The sequence below is a fragment of the Morchella sextelata genome (assembly GCF_020137385.1).
Source record: "Morchella sextelata strain SCLS chromosome Unknown scls_12, whole genome shotgun sequence".
NCBI lineage: Eukaryota > Fungi > Ascomycota > Pezizomycetes > Pezizales > Morchellaceae > Morchella > Morchella sextelata.
In genome coordinates this window covers 724,868-748,445 of record NW_025408627.1, presented here as the reverse complement: position 1 = coordinate 748,445, position 23,578 = coordinate 724,868, and the positions used below count along the sequence as shown (strand labels likewise).

General features: G+C 46.8%; 6 protein-coding genes across 6 annotated transcripts; 3 read left to right on the top strand and 3 right to left on the bottom strand.

Annotated features, from left to right (window-relative positions):
* Window positions 1-5,495: 5,495 nt before the first annotated feature.
* Window positions 5,496-5,816, bottom strand: H6S33_002073 (uncharacterized protein; the record flags this gene model as incomplete). Its single annotated transcript, XM_044833421.1, has 2 exons — window positions 5,496-5,692; window positions 5,786-5,816. The coding sequence occupies 2 exons, from the start codon at window positions 5,814-5,816 to the stop codon at window positions 5,496-5,498; spliced, it is 228 nt and encodes a 75-aa protein (XP_044693216.1).
* A 2,185-nt stretch (window positions 5,817-8,001) lies between these two features.
* On the top strand, window positions 8,002-10,432 carry H6S33_002072 (uncharacterized protein; the record flags this gene model as incomplete). Its single annotated transcript, XM_044833420.1, has 6 exons — window positions 8,002-8,046; window positions 8,157-8,372; window positions 8,441-8,776; window positions 8,841-9,170; window positions 9,239-9,953; window positions 10,017-10,432. 6 exons carry the CDS (start codon window positions 8,002-8,004, stop codon window positions 10,430-10,432), a joined length of 2,058 nt encoding a protein of 685 aa, XP_044693215.1.
* Window positions 10,433-11,883: 1,451 nt separating this feature from the next.
* H6S33_002071 (uncharacterized protein) lies at window positions 11,884-13,646 on the bottom strand (the record flags this gene model as incomplete). Its single annotated transcript, XM_044833418.1, has 5 exons — window positions 11,884-11,972; window positions 12,036-13,241; window positions 13,313-13,368; window positions 13,458-13,473; window positions 13,538-13,646. 5 exons carry the CDS (start codon window positions 13,644-13,646, stop codon window positions 11,884-11,886), a joined length of 1,476 nt encoding a protein of 491 aa, XP_044693214.1.
* Window positions 13,647-17,535: 3,889 nt separating this feature from the next.
* Window positions 17,536-18,160, bottom strand: H6S33_002070 (uncharacterized protein; the record flags this gene model as incomplete). The annotated part of the gene is made up of 3 exons (XM_044833417.1): window positions 17,536-17,744; window positions 17,802-18,073; window positions 18,150-18,160. 3 exons carry the CDS (start codon window positions 18,158-18,160, stop codon window positions 17,536-17,538), a joined length of 492 nt encoding a protein of 163 aa, XP_044693213.1.
* Window positions 18,161-19,154: 994 nt separating this feature from the next.
* On the top strand, window positions 19,155-19,784 carry H6S33_002069 (uncharacterized protein; the record flags this gene model as incomplete). The annotated part of the gene is made up of 1 exon (XM_044833416.1): window positions 19,155-19,784. The coding sequence occupies one exon, from the start codon at window positions 19,155-19,157 to the stop codon at window positions 19,782-19,784; it is 630 nt and encodes a 209-aa protein (XP_044693212.1).
* Window positions 19,785-20,984: 1,200 nt separating this feature from the next.
* H6S33_002068 (uncharacterized protein) lies at window positions 20,985-21,614 on the top strand (the record flags this gene model as incomplete). Its single annotated transcript, XM_044833415.1, has 1 exon — window positions 20,985-21,614. One exon carries the CDS (start codon window positions 20,985-20,987, stop codon window positions 21,612-21,614), a length of 630 nt encoding a protein of 209 aa, XP_044693211.1.
* Window positions 21,615-23,578: the final 1,964 nt, after the last annotated feature.

Sequence of the window (23,578 nt, the reverse complement as noted above, 5' to 3'; positions counted from 1 at the left end):
TCTCTTTACGAAACATGGCACAAGCATGATGCATCCGAGCAATAAACCGGCATTCGAGCATCTTTCCCGGAGCTCAAATTAAATCGAAGGAGTGAGTTCTATATAGTTAGCTAGCTGGCCCTGGCGTCCAGTATATAGTGACACTGCACACCAGATCCTCATCACCTCCGCCACGGAGATGATCTTCTACCATGTACATATATGCACCTTGGTGATGCCGTTGCTGTATCTTATTGCGGTTGCGGTAATTGGATTACCGGTCAATTAGTTTATGGATCGGGCCAGCTAGCAGCTAGCTGTGATTCAATATTTAGCGAACAATGTCATCGCGATTTGTATTGAAATTTCTGAGGCATTTTTCTTTGATGAGTCAAGAGAGTCAAGCAAGCCCAGGAACTCAGGTTTATCTCCTTCATTAATCACTCGCTCATTTGTGATGGTGCAGCCTAGAACCGGGGCCAGCTAGTGCTATTTTCTACGCCCGCAAGAAATCCAAGTATCCAATGAAGCGATTTCGGCTACCAGGCGCGGGCCTTCCTCGGTATTGTAGTGGTACAGTATATATGTATATGTCGGTCTATAAATAGTCCCGGTGATATGGACCCGTCTGAGAGTAAATGGGTGAGTGAGTTTCCATGATTGAAGAAAAGTGAGACATGCTGGTCCGAGAGCCGGATATGACGCCTTAGCTCTCGGAATGCTATATTTCACGCAGCTCAATCCTCAACCACGATGCCGGACGGGCCGATCGAGTAGGGCTTGTTGTGCTCTGGCCTCCGTGTTCAGGTAAATATATGCCTCAAATCCACCAGTACCACTCGCTCGCTGGTCACGGTCTCATTCTCATCTACTCATGGGAAATATATTCCTTAGTAGTGGCACTGTGGTTCGATCTCGGGGTATTTTCGCTTGAGACCTTCACGCTCAAGGCTGTATACCATAGCCCTCGTGTTCGCCCCAGTCAATTTGTTTGAGCTTTAGGCAATTTCACTGGCAATTGTTAGTACATACTTCGACTTCCTTATATCACTTATTCAGCTATGTAACTTGTACAAAATATAATTTAATTCTTTCTCCCCGGAAAAGCCCTCAACATATCGGGACCTGCGGAAACCAAGGCATACGGGGACAATGCGCAATGATAGCACTGCCATGTGCCTTGCGTGGTCCACTATACTTTGGCTGTGGTAGTAAAGACGTGGAATTGCGGAAGCATCGTTTCTATCGACTATTAGAATGCTTGTAAAACTACTAACCAAGGCGACAAAGTCTCATTTCGTGTCTTTTATCCCCTTAACTCAATCTTGATCAGTGACGTTGTGGGTTCGGCGGTATGGTTTTGATCAATATTATCTCGCCAAATATTGCCTCTGCCCTGGAATCGCGGGCCGAAGCGCAAATAATTTTGAGCAGAGCAGAACCTATTATAGCCTAGAGTAATAGCTCGACTATTTAGAAGCCAAATATTAGCAGATTTCCGTGGAAATCTCTGGAGGCTTGAACGATCCACTCCACTTGCTTTTTTTGCCTTAGAAGCTAAAATACCGGTCCAAAAATCTTCGCCTCGCGGTTGTGTCAAGCAACGGCGGGCCGCATTTTAGGTACAAGTCTGGACGAGTTATCCATCATGGACAGTAAAGATTCCTAGGCTAACAACTACTTGCCTCGTTGTACCAATAGACCCCAGATCTTGGCTTAGTTCTCGATGGCTGCCGGCGAATCGGCGAGAGTGATATCCCATGATCGATACGGGTTCATTGGTCTTGATTGATTGATTGATCGATTACTTCATTAATCGAGTTCGTTTGTCAGAGCTCATGCACATGAACATGGTATTTTGAATATAAGCTGATATTATAACGGGTTGTATTAATTGGTCTAAACACTCTTAGGAGGTATTACTGGATAGAAAGTCTCCGAATAAAAAAGACCATCAAGGTACGGGGAACGGTAGAAGTAGTGATGAAAAAGCATGCAGGTTTGGAGACGAGACCACATAAGCTCTTGTCCAGACTGGTCTCTACTTGCCAAATTTTCATTGTGAATTTCGGTTTACTTCTAGTCGGAATTAGTAGATATAACTGGCCTAGCTGCCGGTACTTGGGTTTAAAGTATTAGTGGGTTATGATTTTACTTCCCTGTGAATTTCAAGATGAGTCGCTCTAAATTCTTAGGTACTGTAAGGTGTTGTGTTCCAATGACGAGATGAGAAGTGAGGTGATAATGTGTTACTAGAGTTTCTAGCTTTATACGATCTTAATTGGGACAGGTTGTCACGCCGCCTATTCCTTGCCATAAATCAACAGTTGTAGTATACGTAACTGACAGTCACGTATGTCGTACGATAGTACGGAATACCGCTTGGTACGTATCGCCCAAGGACCTCAGTATTTATGTTAATTCAATTTAAGCATAGCCTTAGTTGACAGCTCAGTCTCGTACCTAGACACTACCGGTACTATTTCGAGGCCGCGAGGCTACATCCTGAAGCCTAGCACTCTATATATACGATATTGTTAGCTCATATCACAGTATATCACTCGATCCAATCCCTATCCCACCAGCGCTCCGTGGACAAGTCCATAGATCTACTCCATTGACACAGGGGGTTTTCTTCTGGCTCTTGCCTCTAGAGATATGCCTTATTATTAGACGTATACCCCGCTGATGATGACCCGCCTGCTACTCTGTTGGAGGGTTAATTTGACGAGAGTTTGACGAGGGTTTAACGGAGAGACTGGACCGGGATGGGAGGAGCAAGGTCGTGCTCTGGGCTTATGCCGAGACTTGAGCTCTAGGAACATAAGATAAGTGACTAAATCGTTTGCCGTATAAACGACTATGTCCTTCACCATTAAATGACGATGTCACTTTCTAGAAGTGACAAAGTCATAAACTAAATGACTGTGTCTTTTAGGGTAGTCATTTATATGACCACGGGCCAATTAGCACGATAGATCTGACCTATAGCTGCCTTGGTACTGGTGATGATGGTGGTAGCGATGGACTTGATATCGGGGTTCGTCGATTCGCTAACACATATTTATATTACCGGCGATAATTTATTATAATGGGTAAAGGGTAGCTGGAGGGGTATATCGAGGGGTATATGGGAGAGTAAAGCACCGTAATCATTTCATCAGTACGGTATCATCGATTATCGATCGACTATCGATATAGAAGGAATTAGACCGGCAGCTTCATCGACCGGCCGGGCACGTCGATTGTTTCAAATTATCCCCACATCATCTTCCTCTTTAGATACTCCTCTCAAACGCAGTTTTTTTGAATTCACTGCAGGATATATGGCCGGTAGTCGCCGATTAGCACTGTGGTAACGTAGGAGGTATCATTGATCCAACCCCTCTATTACAAACCTACACACACCCGGGCCCAGTGCAGTCTACTTATAATTAGATCGAGCGGTTTCATAGCTCTATGGATCTACTCCAACCCCAATGGCCTAAAAAGCTATCTTTCCAGCCCACGCTGCATCTTAAGACACCCAACCCCAGGCTGCCCTTTCATTTCGCCTCGAATCTGATCACACTACCATTGATACCGGTCGACACCCCGTCTTCTCGGTATATATAATCTCTTGAGACTACCGATAACCATAGTACTAGTACTTACTTACAAGTCCACTGGGTCTTCAATTGGCCTATGTACAAATCCTCTCCCTCCGGTGTAGCCGGGGATGTAGGTATTGGTGATTTGGAAGTTATCGGGGCCGGGAATATGGTGGAAGAATAGACCGATTAGGCGCAGCTAACGGGTGGTTGAGTGCGCGCGAGGATCTAATACTGCAGCTGGCCATATATGATACGAATGGGAGAATAGAAAAAGGTATCCATGATCATATCAAGGTCCATGAAGAATGACAAAGAAAAAAGAGGTAGAAAAAAAGCCGTCGATAAAATGAGTGCACAAGTTCTCAATCTTACTTCTGAAGCCGCAATTTCAATTGGGATTAGAGATTCATGAGGGATCCGGAGTTAAATAGGCCGCCACAGCATACATACTCACCCACCCATGTTGGATGTGCGTAGATATATCGATAACGATAGCTACATTTATATACAGAGGCGCTCATGTTCATAGTCAATTAGATTAGGCCAGGACAATGATATTGATGTATCAGAAGGACGCCGAGGTCTTCCGGGGGAAATCTTTGTAACCCGCCGAACGCTATTTTAACGCCCGATTTGGTATTTTTATAAGCGTTGTATAACGCTGAAATAAGGCTTGTTTAACCGTTTTTGGCAGTTTATTGCTTATTCCGTTTTTACATCTCCAGTAATAAACTCAAACCAATAAGCATTATCTCAAATAAGGATTATTTCTGATTTGAAGGCTTTTTCGGATTTTAAGGCTTATTAAGGATTATAAGGATTATAAGGCTATGTCGATTTTTAAGGATTATTTTCAAATAAAAACAAAAAGAAAAAAGCGGGGGGTTGAACCCAGAGCCTTGCAGGTAGCATCTACCTCATGCTACCCACTAAGCCATAGGGGAACTGAAATTTCGGTGCTGGAAGTAATATATGGCCAATATAATGCGAATTTTTAAGCCTTATATAAACCTTATCCACCAAAAATCCTTAAAAAAGCCTTACTTGATGAATAAGGGAGATCAGGTGTAAAGGCTTAAGTTATTTGATAATAATTATCTAAATCTAATACTTATCCATAAAATAAGCCGTATATATGCCTTATTTTTGAAAAACTCTTACCCAAGAAAGAGCCTTATCTCAAATTAAGGCTAATACCGCCATTGTTTGTCAATAAGGCCTTATTTAACGCTTATTTGTCAGTAAATCGTTACTGGAGGCTTATTTTTTTACCAAATCGGGCGTTAATGTAGCTATAGTACTAAATTTAAATACGGTTATTTCAATCATTGGCATATACGCTAGAAATGTCATAATATAAGTACCAGGGTTAGGGTTGAGTATATTCTTTTTTTATTTTATAGCAGATTGGTTGTGCAAGGTTCTGCTTCATCATCGGAATGTAGATTTTTTGATGATTCTTCTCATGATCGATCATCATAGTCTGTAAGGCTGCAATGAATTAAACAGAAAAAGAAAAGAAAAAAAAGATTATGATAGTCACGCCATGGCCAACAACGCACCACGGTAGTTATAGAAAGGCTCCGTTTACAATCGGACGCGGACTTCATGTCTCTACGGAGCTTTGTATTGGATCATGATCAAGGCTTTGCTCATTATAAGTTCTTTTTGGTCATGACCGATAGTAGAAAATAATAATTCACCCGTGTAAAGGACAGAGAATGATTTATATAGAATATATTCAAAAGCAAATTAAAACAGAGAGAGAGAAAAACACCAAATCGCAAAGCCACCCCGAACCCAAAGCTCAAAAATATACAAATCCTCATATGTATATAGCCCAACCAATTAACTCCCGTAACAAAACAAACGCAATATCATGATCGATCATCCAATATTCTCCCTCAAACCCATCTCAAACCCCTAATCATAAACATAAAACTCGTCAAACCTCCTCTCCCCCCTATTCTCCAACACCTGCATCGCGGTCCTCGACTGCGGGACGTCTTTTCGCATGAGGAGGAGGTTGATATTGTGCTTCATTTTCGCGCCACTCGAGCCAGTGACAGCGAGTGCGGTAACAAGAGGACAGAATGCTATCATGACAGCTGCGTAGCCGGCTATTTTTGGGTTAGATTTTATTTTTGGTACTTAATTGTACATAATTGTTGGAAAGAGCAAAAAGAAAAAGGTGTAGACATGTAGGTACGTACGGTCAATAAATCTCCTTAGGATGGTTGCCATTTAGGTAAAAAGTGTGGGGTGATGATCGGGCGATTGATTAGTCGTGTCTTATACTCTGGCGTTTATATGTGTGGAGTTCAAGAGTTTGTGGATAGCTACTGAGAAGATATTCGGGAGGTTTATGGGGATTTTATAACAAGAGGAATACTAGCGTCGGGTGAAGACGCGTCGACATTTCGTGAATGTGGACTGTTCGACGGCCACTTTGTTGGAATCAGATCATGGTATATCGACTATATAGTAATGCATTGTAGTACCGCCAGTACAGTCGCAATCCAATAGTCTTAATTACTTGAATTATAGGGTCTCCAAATCCATACGATTGGCTTCCAGCAACCTTCTACGGATAAAATCGTACAGGGGGTATGCAGAACCATCAGATGTCATTGACTAGAAGAAGTAATGATTTTGATGTTCTGTGGTTTCATAATACTTCACCCGTGTTATCCTTTTGGCGGGGGTGGGGGAGCGGGGGTAGCTTTCTGGAGCTCGGCGGGAAAGTTACAAAAGCGAGTGATCTGCCGTGGATAATGATACGATGTACTACTGAACATTCAAATGCTTGTTGAACGGTTTCCCCACGTTTCAACCGGGTAGCTTATTAGGCTTGTGCTCGTTTTCGGATCATCTTATGCACTGGAGAGTCTGGCACGATTACTCAATGTTAGGCCACGCCTGCCTCTGTAAATTCACAGGTTGTTCTTGGGTTTCTATGGAGCTACATGTATGTATGTACATAGCTCGACCTGTAAAGGAAAATCTGGTGCTAATGCTTTATTATGGTGGCGTCATGGCTCTCTAAGTTGTCGAGAGCGCTGTCCTTTAAGGGGAAAAAACTGAAAGAGTACTCCAGGCCCTGTCTCGAACCAGTCGCTGCGGTTTTGTATATCCATATTGTGAAGCACAAGCTGTGGGTGTGTAGACTTGACTCCTGCCAATTGTGGTTTGCTTCCGCGTTTTGTATGGATGTTGCGGAAGATCTCGGGTGGAATGAAAGGGATAAAGTGAATGGGAATGTAGTGTGTAGTGAGTGTTGGGAGGTAGCGAAAAATAAGTTGTGAAAAAAAAAAGGCGTGGATTCTTTGCGAGTCGAACCTCCGACCACACGATTTCAAAAAAAAACTGTTTAGCTCATCTTTGTGAAGCGTGTCATCCTTAGTGCAGGGGCCATGCTAATCTTCTCTGTATCGTTTCAAATTGACCAAATGTCCCGAAGGACAACATAACATCTTTTTTAATCCTCTTCACAACCATAATTAACTAAGCCACAGCACCGCCATCGCTACAGCCACACTACCAAGGGGGCTCTCACACAACACTAACTCAACACAGTCGTGAATCGAACCACCCCCCCTTTCTAATGCTTCAGCAACTGTCTACTGAGACTGAGATCAAAACAGATAGGATATAAGCTGTTTTCCAGTGGTTTTGGTCTTGAGGCTTGTATTGCACTCATACTGTATGATTCATATAAAAGCACACCCAGATTCTTTCAAGAGAGATCCTTGGGATAAAACTGCATCTCGACACAAATAAGTTACATGGGAGATGAAATCATCTCTGTAGATCTGACTGAGGTGGTACTACATGCAATTGGTGTAATTAACTTGCCTCGTCATGGTAAGGAACTTACATCATATAATGTCACTCGGAGAACACAATCTCGGCACTTCCTGAGAAGAGCCTTATAGTAGTAGTAGTAGCTGAAATTAATGATTCATTTCATCCAATAAAGCCTTTTAAAGCTACCTACTCTACTCCAGAGTATCTTTCGTCCAATAGTCGCTTGGTTCAGTTGCGGATCTGCAGGAAGCCAACAACAGCGGGAGAGGAAGGTCCCTGGCAGGGACGCGAGGCCTGTGCGCCAATCGCGAGGCTCGCGACTCAACTTCATCGGGCACAGGCAGGGAAGCTCCGCTTGTCCCCGCAAGAAAAAAGAGTGTTATCCTTCATTCACCGCTTGCGCATCCATTTGATTCACTGAAAATTTCACACCTTTGGTCCTCGGAGAATTGATCACGGGGATTTCCATCCCTTACATGTTGGAATCGCTACCTTCGTCTGCTGTGCCTGTACAGTTCTAGCTTCCATTCTTTTTTCTTTTCCTTTTCGATATTCCTCTGGCTCGCCCCTATTCGCCCCACGGAACCGAACCGATACTACGAGCTTCGGCTCTTTAGGAAAAATGGATAATATTTCGGAACTTATCGAGCGGCTATCTAATGATGAAGTAGGTTATTGCTACTGCATAGCTCTCTTCATTCCAATCTATGCGTGGATAGGAGCAGGCGGAGGTGTCGGGGGAGATAAAAGATACATGCATTGACTAAGCATCAACAGGACGCCGTCAAGAAAATGGCAGTCTTCAAGCTTCAATCAAATATCGGGGACCCCTCATTCGCGGAACGATTCATTGCTCAGGGAGGCCTATCGAAGTTACGGGAACTGGCGTTGACAGCAAGCGGCAATACTCTGGCGTATTCACTCACCTCGTTCTCGCGACTACTGGAACTCGATAAAGGATGGGACCATGTCAATGCCGAGCTTATATCACGGGTAAATCTCAACTCGGAATGCTGGCCAGAAGAGTTGGGAATTTACACTGACACGAATTGTTATCAAAGGTGGTTGAACTGATAGTCACCCATCCCCTCGTAAACATCCTCCGTGGTGCAATGTCGATCCTGGTTTCTATTGTATCGCATCCACATATAACCTCAGCACGTGGTTCATACACTGGTCCATTCGGCTTCCGGGCGTTGAAACCAGCTATTGGGGCACATCCGCAGTTCTTGGAAATGCTGGTTAGCCGGCTATCGTCTGCTGATCATGCGCTTTGTGCGAACTCTCTGCAACTGATCAATTCTTTAATGCGAGATGCTATTACGAATGATGCGGATAACGAGTGGCCGAGGTTTATCAAAAGGTTGCAGGACTTAGGAGTTATTAAGGCTGTCTTTGTAAGATCAACAACTACCTATCCAGTTGGCAGACCATATATCTGACTAGACTGCCTTATAATAGGTCCTTATGCAAAGTTCGGCCCTACAAGATCTTGCTCACCCGCTGCTTGAATTTCAAGCGCTTACAAAGGTATTGCTACGAAGATGGAGAGACGTAAAGGTAGATTTAGAAGTGAAGGAACACCGGATAGCTCTGAAGGGCCTCCATTTGGCCAGTGCCCCAGAGAAACATTCAGATCCTTCCTCAACAAAGAAGAAACACAACCCCGAGAAATGGAGGAGACTAGGATTCGAGACTGAATCACCAGCATGGGAGTTTGGAGAAGTTGGATTTTTGGGAATGATGGATTTGACAGATTTTGTGAGAAAGGACGAAGACGGATTTCGAAAGGTTTGTTTTTCCTAGCTTCATCAAGTTGCACTCAGCATTGAGGTGCGCACGTTTCTGATATTTAGCAGGTTTTACTTGAGCAAAACGCAAAAACACTGGACTTCCGCTGCCCCGTTGCTCGTGCTAGCATCACTGTTACACTTATTCTTTATCACCAGTTCCAAGTTGATAAATCCGATCTTGACGACGCGAAAACCTATGCTGTCCTCGAATCACGAACGAACTATGAGCGCGCCTTTCGTCCCCTTCTTCTTCAATGGTCACGGCTTCACACCGCCGGCCTCCAAGCCTTCCTTCGATTATGGACCGAGACAGGTGCCAGCGCAGAAGATTTTGATAAGGTTGCAGAACTCGTAAGAGTACTAATCTACCATGTCGTCGGCCAAGCGCCTCGGACCAAGGAAGTGCAGGAAGTAGAGGAAGAGTTGACGCTGTTTGAGTATCTCAGGCTGAGGGATTTGCAAATGGAGATACTAGAGCAGTCATATGAAAGTGCGTGGGGGAATCACTTGAAACAGGTCAGGGAAGAATTGAAATCGGAGGCTTTCCAGTTCGTAAAAGAACAGCGGATAAGGTGTCTTTTGCACGGCGCATGGTTCCCTGTGACGGTTGCTCCACGGACAGAAAATGGGACGACGCAGCAGAAGGAGCAGAAGAAGACTCAAGCGCACTCAACGGCGTGGCGTTATGTGAGACTGTCACATAATCGCCGATATCTGCATTACTGCGATTATGAAATGGAGACTGCGTATGAGCCGAAACTGGAAGAGCTTCCAGAGAAGAGTAAGTTATGCATCTTCCTTTGGTCACCAGAATCCCTATTAATATGTTTTTTTTTGCAAATAGTCGACCTCTCAATAGTCTCTAGTGTAGTCTCAAATGTTGTCCCTGCGTCCATCGTCTCCAACTCGTCCACAAACACCTTAACCCAAGCCTCAAAGCTCGGCTCCACCAAGATAACGATCCATGGGTACCCGCCACACGACTCACCAGACCGCAAACATGCCAGAGAGGTTGTTTTATTGACACTGCACCCGCAAACTCATAGCGTTGCGTCTGAGTGGCTGGATGGGCTTCTGATGCTCCTGAACCAACAGCCGATCACCAGTGAGACCAGTAAACTCATCAACCTGGTGACGAACTATGGCCTCAAGATCCGGCTGCTGAATGTGAGGTACACGGATGACTTCCACACAAACCCACCAGATTTGCCGAGTAGGGAGGGGGTCGATGATGATTATTATTACAGTTTGTTTGTCTGATTCTGTGGGACTATCTGTTTTTGTGCGCAAAACGTGCTGGGCATGATGATTGGCACATTGGGTGTAGGGTGTAAGGAGCTTTTAATGACTTTAATTCTTGTGGTTTCTGTTCCTCTTTTCTTCTCTTATTCTTCTTGCTTATATTTTTCTTTCTCAAATAACGCGGACAAGGCCTCGCCGTCTTGTACTGAATTTTTACCTTACCTTACCTTGTATGATTCTTTCCGTCTGTCTGAATGAGTCCGCCGATAGAAGGGTGGCAGTTAGTGCTTAATACGAATATCTCGACTTGTACGAGTGTAAAAAAAACCCGGCAAGGGCCTTCAATTCTCTCACTTCTCTTTATACCCGATCAATGACACCTGCTCATTCATCCCAACCGGTGGTTGTGTGCCCAAGTACTTTAGGTACACTCCGAGGGTACACGAATCGCACTGAACCCTTAATCGTAAATTATTTCTGCTATATGGAAATCCAATGGTGCCGGAGTTGAAGTAATCGTTGGCTGCTCAATGCGGGTTGCCTGTAAAGAGAGTTCGTGGTCTTGTTTTGCTGTCTTATTGTCTTGCTTTCCTTTGTCTTGCTGTCCAGTTTTCTTAGTTAGATTGGCTACGGTCTATTCTCTGTCTTTTCTTTTACTTGCTGGTAATGCACTGGATATCATCACGATAACAGAAAAACCTCCGCCCAGTCAAACGGACGAAAACAGAGTTCTGGAAGCGTGTGAGTAAGTATACATATATCGATTTATTTGAAAGTACATGTATGTCTATAATGTACTATCGCTAAGTTTTCTAACATTGGAACGGTTTGATTGGCTGCTGAGTGCAGGGATGTTGATTAGTCAGCACGACACATCAAAGTACTGAGCACTCACGAGAGGAGGAGGATGGGGCCGAAGGCCCCTCATGATTGTAGAGGGAGAATTAAATTTTATTTGATACCCATAATTCAACGTACAACTCGCGGTCGCGAGTTGGCACACCCCTAGTACCTATGTACTCCTGTGTATTTTAGCTGTACTTACATGTAGCTAACGATCATTTTGTAGGCCATGGTTACGATATGTACGTACATGTATGCATGCAATTATTTTTGCTCAACGAATTTACATATAATGGAAACCTCTTCATGCGACTGACTATGAGCCGGCCTATGTGGCTTTGTTTTCACAGTCGAGCTCTGTACTTTCAAAACCCTCATTTTCACAGCCCTTGAGGTGGTCATATATATCATTTATCATTTCAACAATGTCCCAAAAAGAACAAAAAACAAAAACCAAGATACGCCGACGCTAACAATCCGAAACTCTTTCATCAAATAATACTTATCGCAAACATAGGATAGGTATATCAAAAACACAGCCCCATTGAACAAAGTATATCCCTCTAATGCGGCCACAATTCCAATCTATACATATCAGTATGCCCACAAGACCTGACACTTCCAATTTATTTAATATTGAGATACGCCGTATCCAACTCCAACATCACCCCCTCAAACTGCCGCTGCGGGGTTTGCGAATCGAGGCTCACTCGTCCTACGATAAGACAGCAGTTAGCTCCCTAGCTCTCCAATTATGTCCAGTCGATCATCCACCTACCAAGCCTAGAAGCCAAATTCGCCATCTCCGCCCTCATCTTCTTCTCCTCCTCCAGCATCCTCGCCTTCTCCTCCACCATCCTCGCCTTCTCCTCCACCATCCTCGCCTTCTCCTCCACCAACGCCTCTTTCTCCCTCTTCAGCGCCTCGTTCTCCTCCTCCAGCTCCTCAACCCTAACCCTCATCTCCACAACCTCCTCCTCCATTTTCTCCCCCTCCTCCTTCATCCTCCCATTCTCACTCTCCAGCGTCTCATTCCTCCCCTCCACCTCCCTAACCCTCTCCCCAATATCTGCCACCTCCAGATCCTTCCTTGCAATCGCCAGCCGCAGCGTATCCCGCCCCTGCGAGATCCCCTCCTTCTGCATCACATGCCGCATCAGTACCGCCCTGAGGTCTGCCGAGAACGCCGCCAGGCTCACGCCATTGCGGTCCAGCAGCTTAAACGTGTCGGCGATCAGGGTGTCCTGCAGCCCCCGCCCGGGGCTGCCGATGTTGCGGTTGCGGGAGCCCGGGGTGACGGGCACGTAGGCGGGTTGGGATTGCGGCGGCGGGGTACGCGGCCGCGGGCCGAAGAGGGTGCGCCGGACGGGGTTAGTGCGCGGCGTAGTGGGAATGTTGTCGGACAAGGAGACTGAAGGGTGTGGTCTAGATGGGGTTTGGGCGGTGGCGGCTTCGGGGTGGAGGCGCGGGGATTTGCGTTGAGGGCCGGTGGTGGTGGCCGGCGGCGGCGGTGCTAATGCGGGATGTGGAGAGAGCGCATCGCGGGGGTTGGAGGATGAGCTCGCCTCTGCTGGGCCAAAGGGAAGACGCGATTGATGCAGCTGCACATTGTTTGACTTGGAAGGCGACAGCTGGGTATCAATTCTCCGCTGTTTCCGCGGGGTTGCCACGCCGTTTGAGGAGCGTGAGGGCTCGCGCCAGTTCATATACGGCTCTACATCCTCATCATCACGCTCGGAGTCGGGCTCGGTATCGGACGTGAGATCTACACTGATGCGACGCTTATTTAACGGCGTCGCCGCCACTACGTTCTCGGGATTGGGGTTGGCTCTGGTGTGTCTTCTGCTGGCTGTGGAGGGGGTTGGAGGGAGCGATAGGTCGGGCTGTGAGAGGGGCCTGGGGTCCGGGCGGGGTTCGCGGGTAATGGCTTCGGTTTCCCAGAGGAATAAATCGCAGCCTGTGTCGGCATTGGGGCATTTGTAGTCTGTGGGGTTGGGTTATGTATTAACAATCCAGATCCAGATTTTCAGGGAGTGGTTGGTGGGGTTTGGGTACATCGACGGCCATGGTTAAGGCCGTTGTTTCTGACGGTGCACTTGACTGCAGGGAGTCTAGGTATTGCAAACACAGGAGCCAAGTGTTAGTGATTCACCTTGATATATATACCAATGGAATGGGCCGTTTCAGTTGTGATAAGTACCGTGGATTGCAATTGCCTGTGCAGCGCGGGGTATCAGTTATCAGTGGATCAACCAATCGAACTAGTAGGGGGGCGCGCACATTTCCAACCGTCGACATCCAGAAGTCCCCTCATACTCCGCTTCCTTATAATTGAAGGTCTCTGTGTCTGTGGCTCTTCCGTGGACCGCTGGGTTGAGGTTCTGACCATTGTGAGTACTGTAGCTAGGTGGATCTTGGGAGGACGTGTTGTTGTTGTGCCTGTTTACAGCCTGGGGATTTCGTGTTTTTGTAGTTGATGCCGGGTGGGATGGACTGTTTTGGATAATGGGGTGCCTGATTGAGGTGAATAGTGATTAGAACGATTAGCTGCGAGCCGTTAACTCGCGAAAGATATCTTCATCTGCCATCAGATTATAGTGAAAATCATGGCAATTCTCGGGTTAAAACCGCAGGCTTATATCCAGTTTTTGTGGTGTCTGTTATCTAGTCTTAGATTATCACTCGGTGGTAAAACAGGCAGCGGGGGAGAGGATCAGAGCGAGGGATCTGCCACAAGGTATCATAATAGTAAAATAATTCACAACTCCACCTCTAAAGGCACTACATGCCGGGTTGATATAAGCATATCTACAAGCGTTCATGACAAACAAGAACAGGGACGGCCCTTCCGCCCTCTCACGTACACGCCCGCACAACCAAACACCAAAAGCCGTCAGGAGTACCCCGAGCCCTTTTTTTTAGTAGTTGTAAGGTTTGGTTAGCATTTCCCGAGTCGCATTTTGTCAGTACCAGTAAATATCCCTCCACCCCCTCCCCCAAAAAAGCTTTATTCTTAAGCTTCCATACCCACTAGAACACATACCTACAAAAATAGAATATCTGATCCTCAGTGCCCATATGGACAAATAGAAAAATCTTAAGGCCAGACCAAAAGACATTACATGCATGTATGTATTGCATATACCAAAAGGGTTCCCTCGTGGGAGGTAGGCGTACATGTAGTTCGGGGTTGAGTAGCCTGGTATGAAGATGAGGACACAGGCTTATGATTCGGTGTGTCGTGGCCTATCCACAAGCTCCCCCCAATCGCCTAGGCCACCAAGAATACAGCGAGAAGGAGCGTCTCGAGACCTTTTATCTTTTGAAGATAGTGTAATACAAGAATGCTGCGGAGTGGTAAGGATGTAGTTACGGTATCTGTTTTTGGTATATCTACACCCTCTAGCCCTTTCATTGTCCAGCGAATCCGCTACCAAACGGTCGAGTGCTGGGTTTTGCATCACGCATAACTATATTGGATGTTTATGTGTATATGTGAATTGAATGCTACAGCCCTCAATGCCGGACGTCAGAGGTGTAATCGCACATGACACGCTCCTCGCCTTCGCTGCGACATACCAAGTAGGCCGACTTTCTTCGTGTTAAGCCACATCCGAGGTTTTCTATCTCGAGGCCAAATACACCCATTCATCCATTCGGGACCTCTTTACTTAAGAGTTATTCTATCCCATCGTTCACGGGATATGTTGAACTTGGTTATCTTCGTTCCATACCATCAATAGTACGTAAATCAACAGTGTAGTGATGAACATATCGTATAGCATATGACTTTGTTCATGGACGAGCTGCTAGAGGGCGACTTGGGCCGGCCCGGACCCGGCTGTTTCTTCCATGGGCCGGGCCCCCTATATTTGGCCCGTCTGTGAGCTTTCGGCCATACGGAAGTGCACTTACAAACTTACTACACGTGCACGCCATTTAGGAGCTCAGGGACAGGAGAGGAAAATGGACTGAATCCGGCCAGCTGGGGGAAATCTGATCCTCCTTCTTTTCTTTCTCTTCATGGTGATTGAGTGGTGTATAAATGTATGGTATACCGAGTACACCGGTGGTGCTCCGGGTGGTGCGCTGAATATTTACTGAAGGTCTGGGGTCATTACCCAAGCCCACTAGTTAGCTGCTTCCACTTACGACATCCAACTCGCCGCCCCGCCCAAACACGCCACTCGAGTGATACATCGTGATCCCAGCATACACTGCAAAGCCAAGCATCTCTTTACTCCCAGACACTAAAATCTCGATTAAATTACACGCCAAACAAAGCACGCTGGAAACAAAACAGCCTCCGCTATTACCTACCCCACACAGCGATCTACAGGAACGACATTTTAAGCATAAAGCATGTACCTACATATCATACACGCGGTGATGGACCTAAAGATGTCTTATGTAAAGGGACGGCCGGCCCTTTGTTCTGCGAGAGACACTAAACGCCGTTATGTAGACAATATCGGTGCATCGATGCAGCTAGCCTCCTCCCCAGATTCCATTCTGCTCTACATAAAACAGCTCCCCCTGCGCTGCTGGCCTTGAGTCAAACTCTATTGATGCTCGAGAACAATGGTTTTGGGTTCTAGATTCTGGCGGGTTCTGGTTCTGGATGTGTAGGCGTTTAGTCAAGAATGGACGCCTTGCTCATAAATGCAAATATAAACACGGACTTTTGCAATTTGGTGGACAAGGCCGGATGATGAGAAATTACAAAAGTATCGCCCCCCCCAAAATCGCCGGCTCATACTCATATCTACTCATGGCCACTATACGTCAAAAGAAAATGCGTCCGTTCGCGAACGACTGTAATTACTTGTAGATGACATATCAACTGTTCTATACCTCACTGAACATATCGATGCGCGCATAGCCCACGCCTTTTATACAAGGCTGACAGTGATGATTTCTTGGAACTCAACACGTAACCTAGCTACATGTATGCACTCTAGCCCTCACTGAGTATTGCAATGTCGAATTATCGTCACTGGCACTGGTAGGTAGGTACTTTGACCTCGTCCGACAGAGCTTATTGGAGATAAGGGGTGTCTATCTGTAAGTATTTACAATGCCAGCAGTACGTAAACCTACCTAGGCACAGTACCGCGGCTACTCTTAAGTAGAGCACCTGAGTACTCAGTCAAACACACGTAAACCTTGGTCTGCCAAATATAGCTTCTTAGGGTTCACAACCCCAAGGCTCGCGGCCAACCCAACCTAGGCAGTTGAGTGAGCACGCTCACAGGCGAACCCCTGCACTCCACACCCCAGTTCTCTCCTTCCTGGCGTACCCTACTACCAAGGCCCTCCCACATCCCTCCTGCTAGCTACGCACCGCATGCGCAGTCAAGGGGCCTTGTGATAAATCATTCTTTATTTTTTTTCCTCCCCCCCCCTCTCCTTGGTGTGGTGGTGGTGGCGTGGGTAGTTGAAGGAAAGAAATACGGACTCCTAAACCAGCCTCACCTCCAAGCCCCCCAATGTTACAGGGACACCTCCCCTCCTCTCTCTCTTCATCTTACCTCCCGGAGCTCCGACAAAAATGATCCGGTTTTTTTTCGCCCTCTTTCATCCCCACGCGTCGTGGATAGAGTAGAGGGAAAAGCTGATATGATAGATAGCGCTCGCACGGCGCGCGGCCAGACCCTTATCCGGCCGGCGGCGGCGGTGGACATCCGCCAGATGTTTTTATCTTCTTCACTTGCGAAAAGTGACCACCTCCCTATCCAGAGGGTACTTTGTATGCTAGGGACCTGTCTGTATTTCTACGTACACAACGCCCGGTGCCCCCCTGAGCTTGATATGGAGTGTGTTACACGCGGCGCCTAGCGTGAGAACACCTACCGAGTGAGAATCCATGACGCGTCGGTGATAAGAGTTTCTTTCCCCCCAGGGTCAATTATGCAGGTGTGTGGTGTGGTAATGGTGTGTGGTACGAAGTCAGTCGAGAGAGAGGGAGAGAAAGGTCTACGGAAGATCACCTCGAACGGTTAGGTGCATCCGGACAAGGTGAAATTACCTTGGCCCTCTCTGCTTCATTCCTTGTTCTGGAGAAGGAGGAGGGAAAAGGGCGTTTTTGCACTCCTAGATGGATTTGATATAAGTTCTGGACGGCGGGCTTGATGAGCGTCTAGAGTGAGGCTGCGGGAGTGGGATACGTGGTCTGGGTGGATTTGGTATGGGTTGGTGCATTGGGGAGGTTTGCGAAGGAAGCCCTGAGCCCTCTGTCCTTTATGGCTTCTGGTTTTAGGGCTTGGGGGTTTATCTTCTTAAAAGAGTTGAGTGAGGGTGGGTCTCCATAAAATCGAACTGGTACCCTGAGCCTTGATTGGTACTAGCCGCCCGGAAAGTCGGAGATGACACTCCACATTCTTTCTTTTGGGCAACCCTGAGCCCTCGCTGGTTTTTGCCGATTTTGATTCAGGCTGTCTGTCCAGTGGTGTCTTGGTCTGATTTTTCTTTCTTGTCGTTTCTATTTCTGTATTTTTTTTTTAATCTAAATTGTAAACTGGGCCTAGGAAAAAAACACATTTACCCCTTGGAAGAATTAATATTTTTTGGCCTCTGGATACAGGGTCTTGGCTTGTATGAACAGCCCTCGCTTGTGACCCCCAGTTGATAAACATGTTGTGTAATGCACATAGCCGAGCCGTTTCAAGGGGATGGATGGGTTTTTCCCTTCCGGTTGCTTTGCCAAAATGTAAAAATGTAAAAATGGACAGAAGGTTGATGATGGTGATCATGACTGTTGGCATGGAAACCCAAGATTTGGCCTGCTCTGGTCGTTCCATCGTTGTTTTGTAAAACCTGGTAGATCGTGGACCCGTATTAGCCAAACAGGGCGAAACTTGGACAGACAGACATGTAGGCAGAAGCAGCTAACTGAAGCCGCATGCGGGTGATATTTGCGATCCTCCCTGGCTCTCCACCCTCCGGATTGTGTCAGAGGACGCCAGAGAAAGGAAGGGAGGCCAAATTACTCTGGAAAGACGCGATTTTGGAATTTGGTGGGGGAGGATCGCAGAAAGAAGGGAGCAGAGACCATGTCGACTTTTTCGGTCCTGTTCTGTTGATTCAGCCCTGTATGGGGTAGTATTAGGTGCCTTTTCTGGCCAATCACAGGTCTTCGTTTTTGGGGCTCTGCGGTAGTAGCCGAATCGGTGGGGGATGGACATCGCGCATAGCTATGTAGGCTAGGCGTTGGAGAAGAGAGAGACGGCGTGAGTTGCTCGCTACCGCTTTCAGACTGCGCTCCTGTTTCGCCCCTCCCCTACCTACCCTCCCTCTCTTTCCTCGTCTCCTCCGGTACTATCGGCAGGTTATTAGTAAGTTAGTAAGTTGGAGAGCTGACTGTCCGTCTTGCTCCCACTCTCGTCCGTTCTGTCTCTTTTCCCCCGTCCGTAGATTGTCGTCTGGCTGTTGCCTGCTGCTTGCTGCTGCCAGCCTCCCCATTTGTCCATTTCCGATATGGTGCTAACCTTTTATGATAATAATACATTGCACTTGTCACCTTTTGGAAGCCATTCCTCATGCCGTACTTGAAGTTAACCTCTCCCTCTTCCACTCTCACTCGTCCTGTCCTCTTACTATTTCTCTTGCTATTTCTCTTCCTCTTCCTTTTCTTTCCTCCTCTCCTCTCCCTTCCTCTCCTTCTTCCTCTTCTTCCATCATCTACCCTCACTCACTCGCTCCATCATACCTCCTCACACGATTATTACTACATCATATTTACCCACTCTTCATCCGTCAGCCTATCTACACTACTATTACCCACCATCTACTCTCTCCACCTCTAGCATCACAATTACAATTACCACTACTGCAATTACTGCAATTACTGCAATTACTACCATAACCAAATAAAATTACCAATTCCCTTACAATCAATATGAACTCCTACAAGCAAGATCAATGGCTCTCCTACAAAGAGCGTTCCACCCAACGCCACGTCTACGCCGGCTTCTCCTGCGGCGCCCGTGACCCCGACTGGGACTTTGTCGACCAACAAGTTCTGAAGGAGCTGCGTCCCGAGAGCGCCAACACCGGGTACAAGCTCTCGTCGTCCGAGAACCCCATGCCTCTGCTCAACGACAACGGCGGCATGGACGAAGACGACGACTACTCGTCATACGACGATGACTGCGTGTACCCCTACCACGGCGGGCGTATGCTCCAGGCTCCAGCGGAAACGCAGGTGCCCGAGTGCGAGCTGGGATCCTCGCCTGAAGGCTCAGTCGTCGAGGATGAAATGATTGATGTTTCTGGCGGCGAGGAACGCTTTGCGCCTGTGGTTGTGCAGCATGACGGCGACGACATGATGATGGAGATGGAGCTCGAAATGCACATGTCTGCTGCTGCTGCGGCGGCCGCGGCAGCGCCAAGTGGCGGCGTGAGCAAGAGGAAGAGGTGGGCGGACGATGAAGAGGAGAATGTACAGCAACAGCAACAGCAGGCGCCATTTGCGGCGTGGGGCGCGTTTCCACAGCCTGGCGCGAAGAGGGTGAGAGTACGTGGTTGAACGATCATTGACGTGATGTGGAAGCTGCTGTAATCTCATCCTTTTCTTCCTACTTCTCTTTTTTTGCCTCGCTTTTAAATCTCTAAAATAATTGTATTGTTTTTCATTTCTTATTTTTCTTATTTTTACTTCCTCATGTTTCTTTATGGCTGTTTGGACTTGGATTTTTGTTTTATGGGAAACTCGAAGAACACTACAAAAAAAGGACCCTCTACCGGCCGGCTGGCGTCGAATGGATAAGTAGAAAGGAAAGTTAAGGTAAGGATTACCCTCCTCTTTCCTTCTTTCCTTCAATTTTTTTTTTCTTTTCTTTCTTCTACTCTCGGTTGGGGGCTTCATTTCATATTTACTTTTTTCTCTTTTCTCTCATGGGTTTCTATTTCTTTTGGGAAAACATCTTCAGATGCAGGCAGGTCATCACGGAAAGGGGGGTATGGTAGGTACTTTTTTGGTGGGCAAACAATTATTTTTTGTACAATAGGATTAACAAAAACCACCTCCTCAAAGCCTCAGGCTGGGGAAATTAACATAACATCTACTTGATCATTTGTATCGCATCCTGCCTCTACCGTGTTTTGAATTGTGTGGGAAGCAACCATCAATCAGAACTCACAAAAGCAAATAGAAAAAAGGAAAAAAAATCTCGATCCCCGCGGGGGTGTTTGCAATGGCAAGTACGATGGTGTTACGCAGGCAGAAAAATCGGCGGGAGAAGAAAAAGGAACATTCGTAACCTGTAAAGTGAAGTGTCGTTGTTTTTTTCTTACATCCATCCAGGGGCGGTGGGCGGTATGTAGGCAGGCCGCCAACAACGAACAATCATGATCGTGGCTGTGGGTGGTTGTGATAGGTCTGGTTTGGGAGAGGTACATGTACCAATGTATCAACCACTGTGCGAGAGCATCGTGGGGTGGGGTTTGGTATCTATGGAGCTTAGAGTGATCGGTAGGGAAGACTTTTATGTAAATTCGGGAATCTGGACAAGTCTGGTAATTGGTTGACGTTGGAGAAATGATTCATGATTCATGAACGCGCAAACGTCGCGCGCCAATTGATAATCGCGGAGTTGGAAGGTTGTAAACCCCGGTTTTTTTCAATATCAAAAACAACGTCACCTGCGCATTGTAAAACTCTAGCTAGAGGAACTGCAAAGAAAGAAAGGAAAAAAAACCCCATCTCTACTACAGTTCGGGCAGGAAAATGGCAATCAACAACAAGCTTCTACGCCCGCTGCTACGGCTCCGGCCTCTGCAGCATCTCCGCCGCTCCTCATCCAACGGGCCAAAGGTGCCCCCAACCTATTATTCCCTCTTCCCCAACACGCTCCCACTCGGGCCACCGCCCAGCGGGCCTTTCGATCTCGACCCACGCGCTCTCCGCCAAGAGTTCTTCAAGCTCCAGCAGCTCACACACCCCGACACCGTCACCGACCCGACCCTAAAGCGGCAAGCCGAGGGAGGGTCAGCTTACCTAAACCACGCCTACAGCACGCTGCTCTCGCCGCTTCACCGGGCCCAGTACATCCTCCAGCTGCGTGGGATCGACGTGGCCGAGGACGAGAATCTAAAGATGGATGACCAGGAGCTGTTGATGGAGGTGCTGGAGGCCAGGGAAGAGATCGAGGAGGCCCAGAACGAGGAGGATCTATGGCCTATGAAGGTCATTAATGAAGAGAGGATCAAGGGCAGCTTGAAGAGACTGGGAGAGCTCTTCAAGGAGGATGATTTGGAGAATGCAAAGATTGAGGCGGTAAGGCTGAGGTATTGGGTGAATATCAGGGAGAGTTTGAATTCGTGGGAGAAGGGAAAACCAGTCGTGCTGGCGCATTGAAAAGCGGCCAGGGACTAGAGATAGAGGGCTTGTCTGTAAAGACAATTAATTTATATAACTGTAGAATATTGTATATCATAGAGCTGCTTATGTATTGCTACTGACTGAATCTCCATCTTAGAACAGGGCTAGCCACTGAAACATATGTGAGTTGGGAAATTCCCAGATATATGTACTTAAACCCTATGTACTGTTCTTAGATTGTATACTACAGCACCGTAGTGATTGTGATACCCCAGAATGGGGATATTTGTAGGAAAAACAATGGTTCTTCCGGCCCTAGCTCATCTATATACTGACTACCGAATGAGCCCACGATGTTCTTTTGCAAGTAATAATTAACAAGCGCCTTCTTCAATGATGTTTGCAAAGTATCATTTTGACCCGGCATTATGTCACGTGCTCTATGGTGTCGATAATTGAATTTCTAGAGTGGTTATATATTTACATTATCCAAGCGTGTACCACAAATGCGCACCAGATTGTGGTATCTAACGCCGGAGATGGACAACCACAGATCCGTCATCGGTGTATATAGCTTATCACTGATATTAGATAGCACAATGGCTGTGAAAGTGCAATACAACTTCCCCTCTCCGACCAAAGGATTAGCCGTAATACAAGCCTTGACTGAGGTTGAGATTGAGGGTCAATATCCAGGCGGACCAGGCCGTACCCTACTAACCCCGCAAGGTGCACAAAGCACATCACATCTTAATAAATGAAACTAGCCAAGTATCTACAATATCTAGGGTACATACAATCACAGAAGAGATCTGGTTTCTGGCCTCGTATCAGTACGTTAATCCGGAGAAGCAGAAAGTGCAGCGAAAAAAGTGTGGAAAATGTGGTTTGGGCGTCTAGTCTACAGCATCTGCAATGCAGCAGCTGTCATACCAATCATTCATCCAGCCAACAATACCACCCCCGAGACTTGAAGAAAGAGTGGGCTGCAATTAACGACATGATCTACAATAGTACCTTGGGAAATGCTGCCGGAGTAGCGGGGTAGGGAAAATCTCCGGTACGTACGAAAAAAAAAACTTCCCTTGAGATGGTCTGGTCTGGGGGTTCTCGGTTGATATTATGATGTCCTTGTTGTAGTCCTAAACATGGCCCCGCGGTGATCTTTTTTTCTAATATCGTGGCGGTTGAGCTATGGGGGGTATGGTAAGGGGTTTTTCTCTACACTAAGATCAAATTCATGTATCGGAGGTTTATTGCATGAGAATAACCCGCAATACCAATGTCATGACGCAATACATGTAAATAGGAGGTGTAGACATTCCGCATTATTAAGATTTTCCGCTGATTGGGCCCAGAACCTAACATGTGTGCTGTTTTTGCTCAACTTTCAGAAACCATCCAAAAGTGCAAACCTCTGGCGTTCTGAGAGATTCAAGTGACCAGGGGTGACGGATGATTGTAAACGCCCTATTGGACCCCTATATCCTTAGGGCAATTCTCGCCGAACATCCCCCACCTAACCCTTTACCCGATCACTTTTATTTTAACTGAGCTCCTCCGCTGTGTGGTGAAATGGTGGAATGCGCGTCTGATCAAAAAAGGTGCACAGAGCTTTCTGTCTGCCTGGTGTCTGTCTGGCAATGGCAATGGCAATGTCCTGTAGTTAGGCGGTTTAGTCATCTCCACAAGAACGATGTACACGTTACGGTCATGGGGTTTCACAATGATCCGAGTTATGCGTACCTGCCTGCTCTACATAGAGTAGACTGAAGTTCCCGTATCTCATTTTTTTTTTTTTTTTTTCCATTTCATCCGTATTTCATCCGCTACGGCCGGCAATCCATGAATCAACCACATGAGGACATCGGTCACGTGCCCATCTCTTAACATCCCGCAAAGCTTCTTCTCGGGGCATCGGGCACAACTGATAGACTGTGCATACCTCGAAACGTTTGTATGCTGAAATGTAGCTGGGGGTTGTTTGGGGGCTGCGAGCT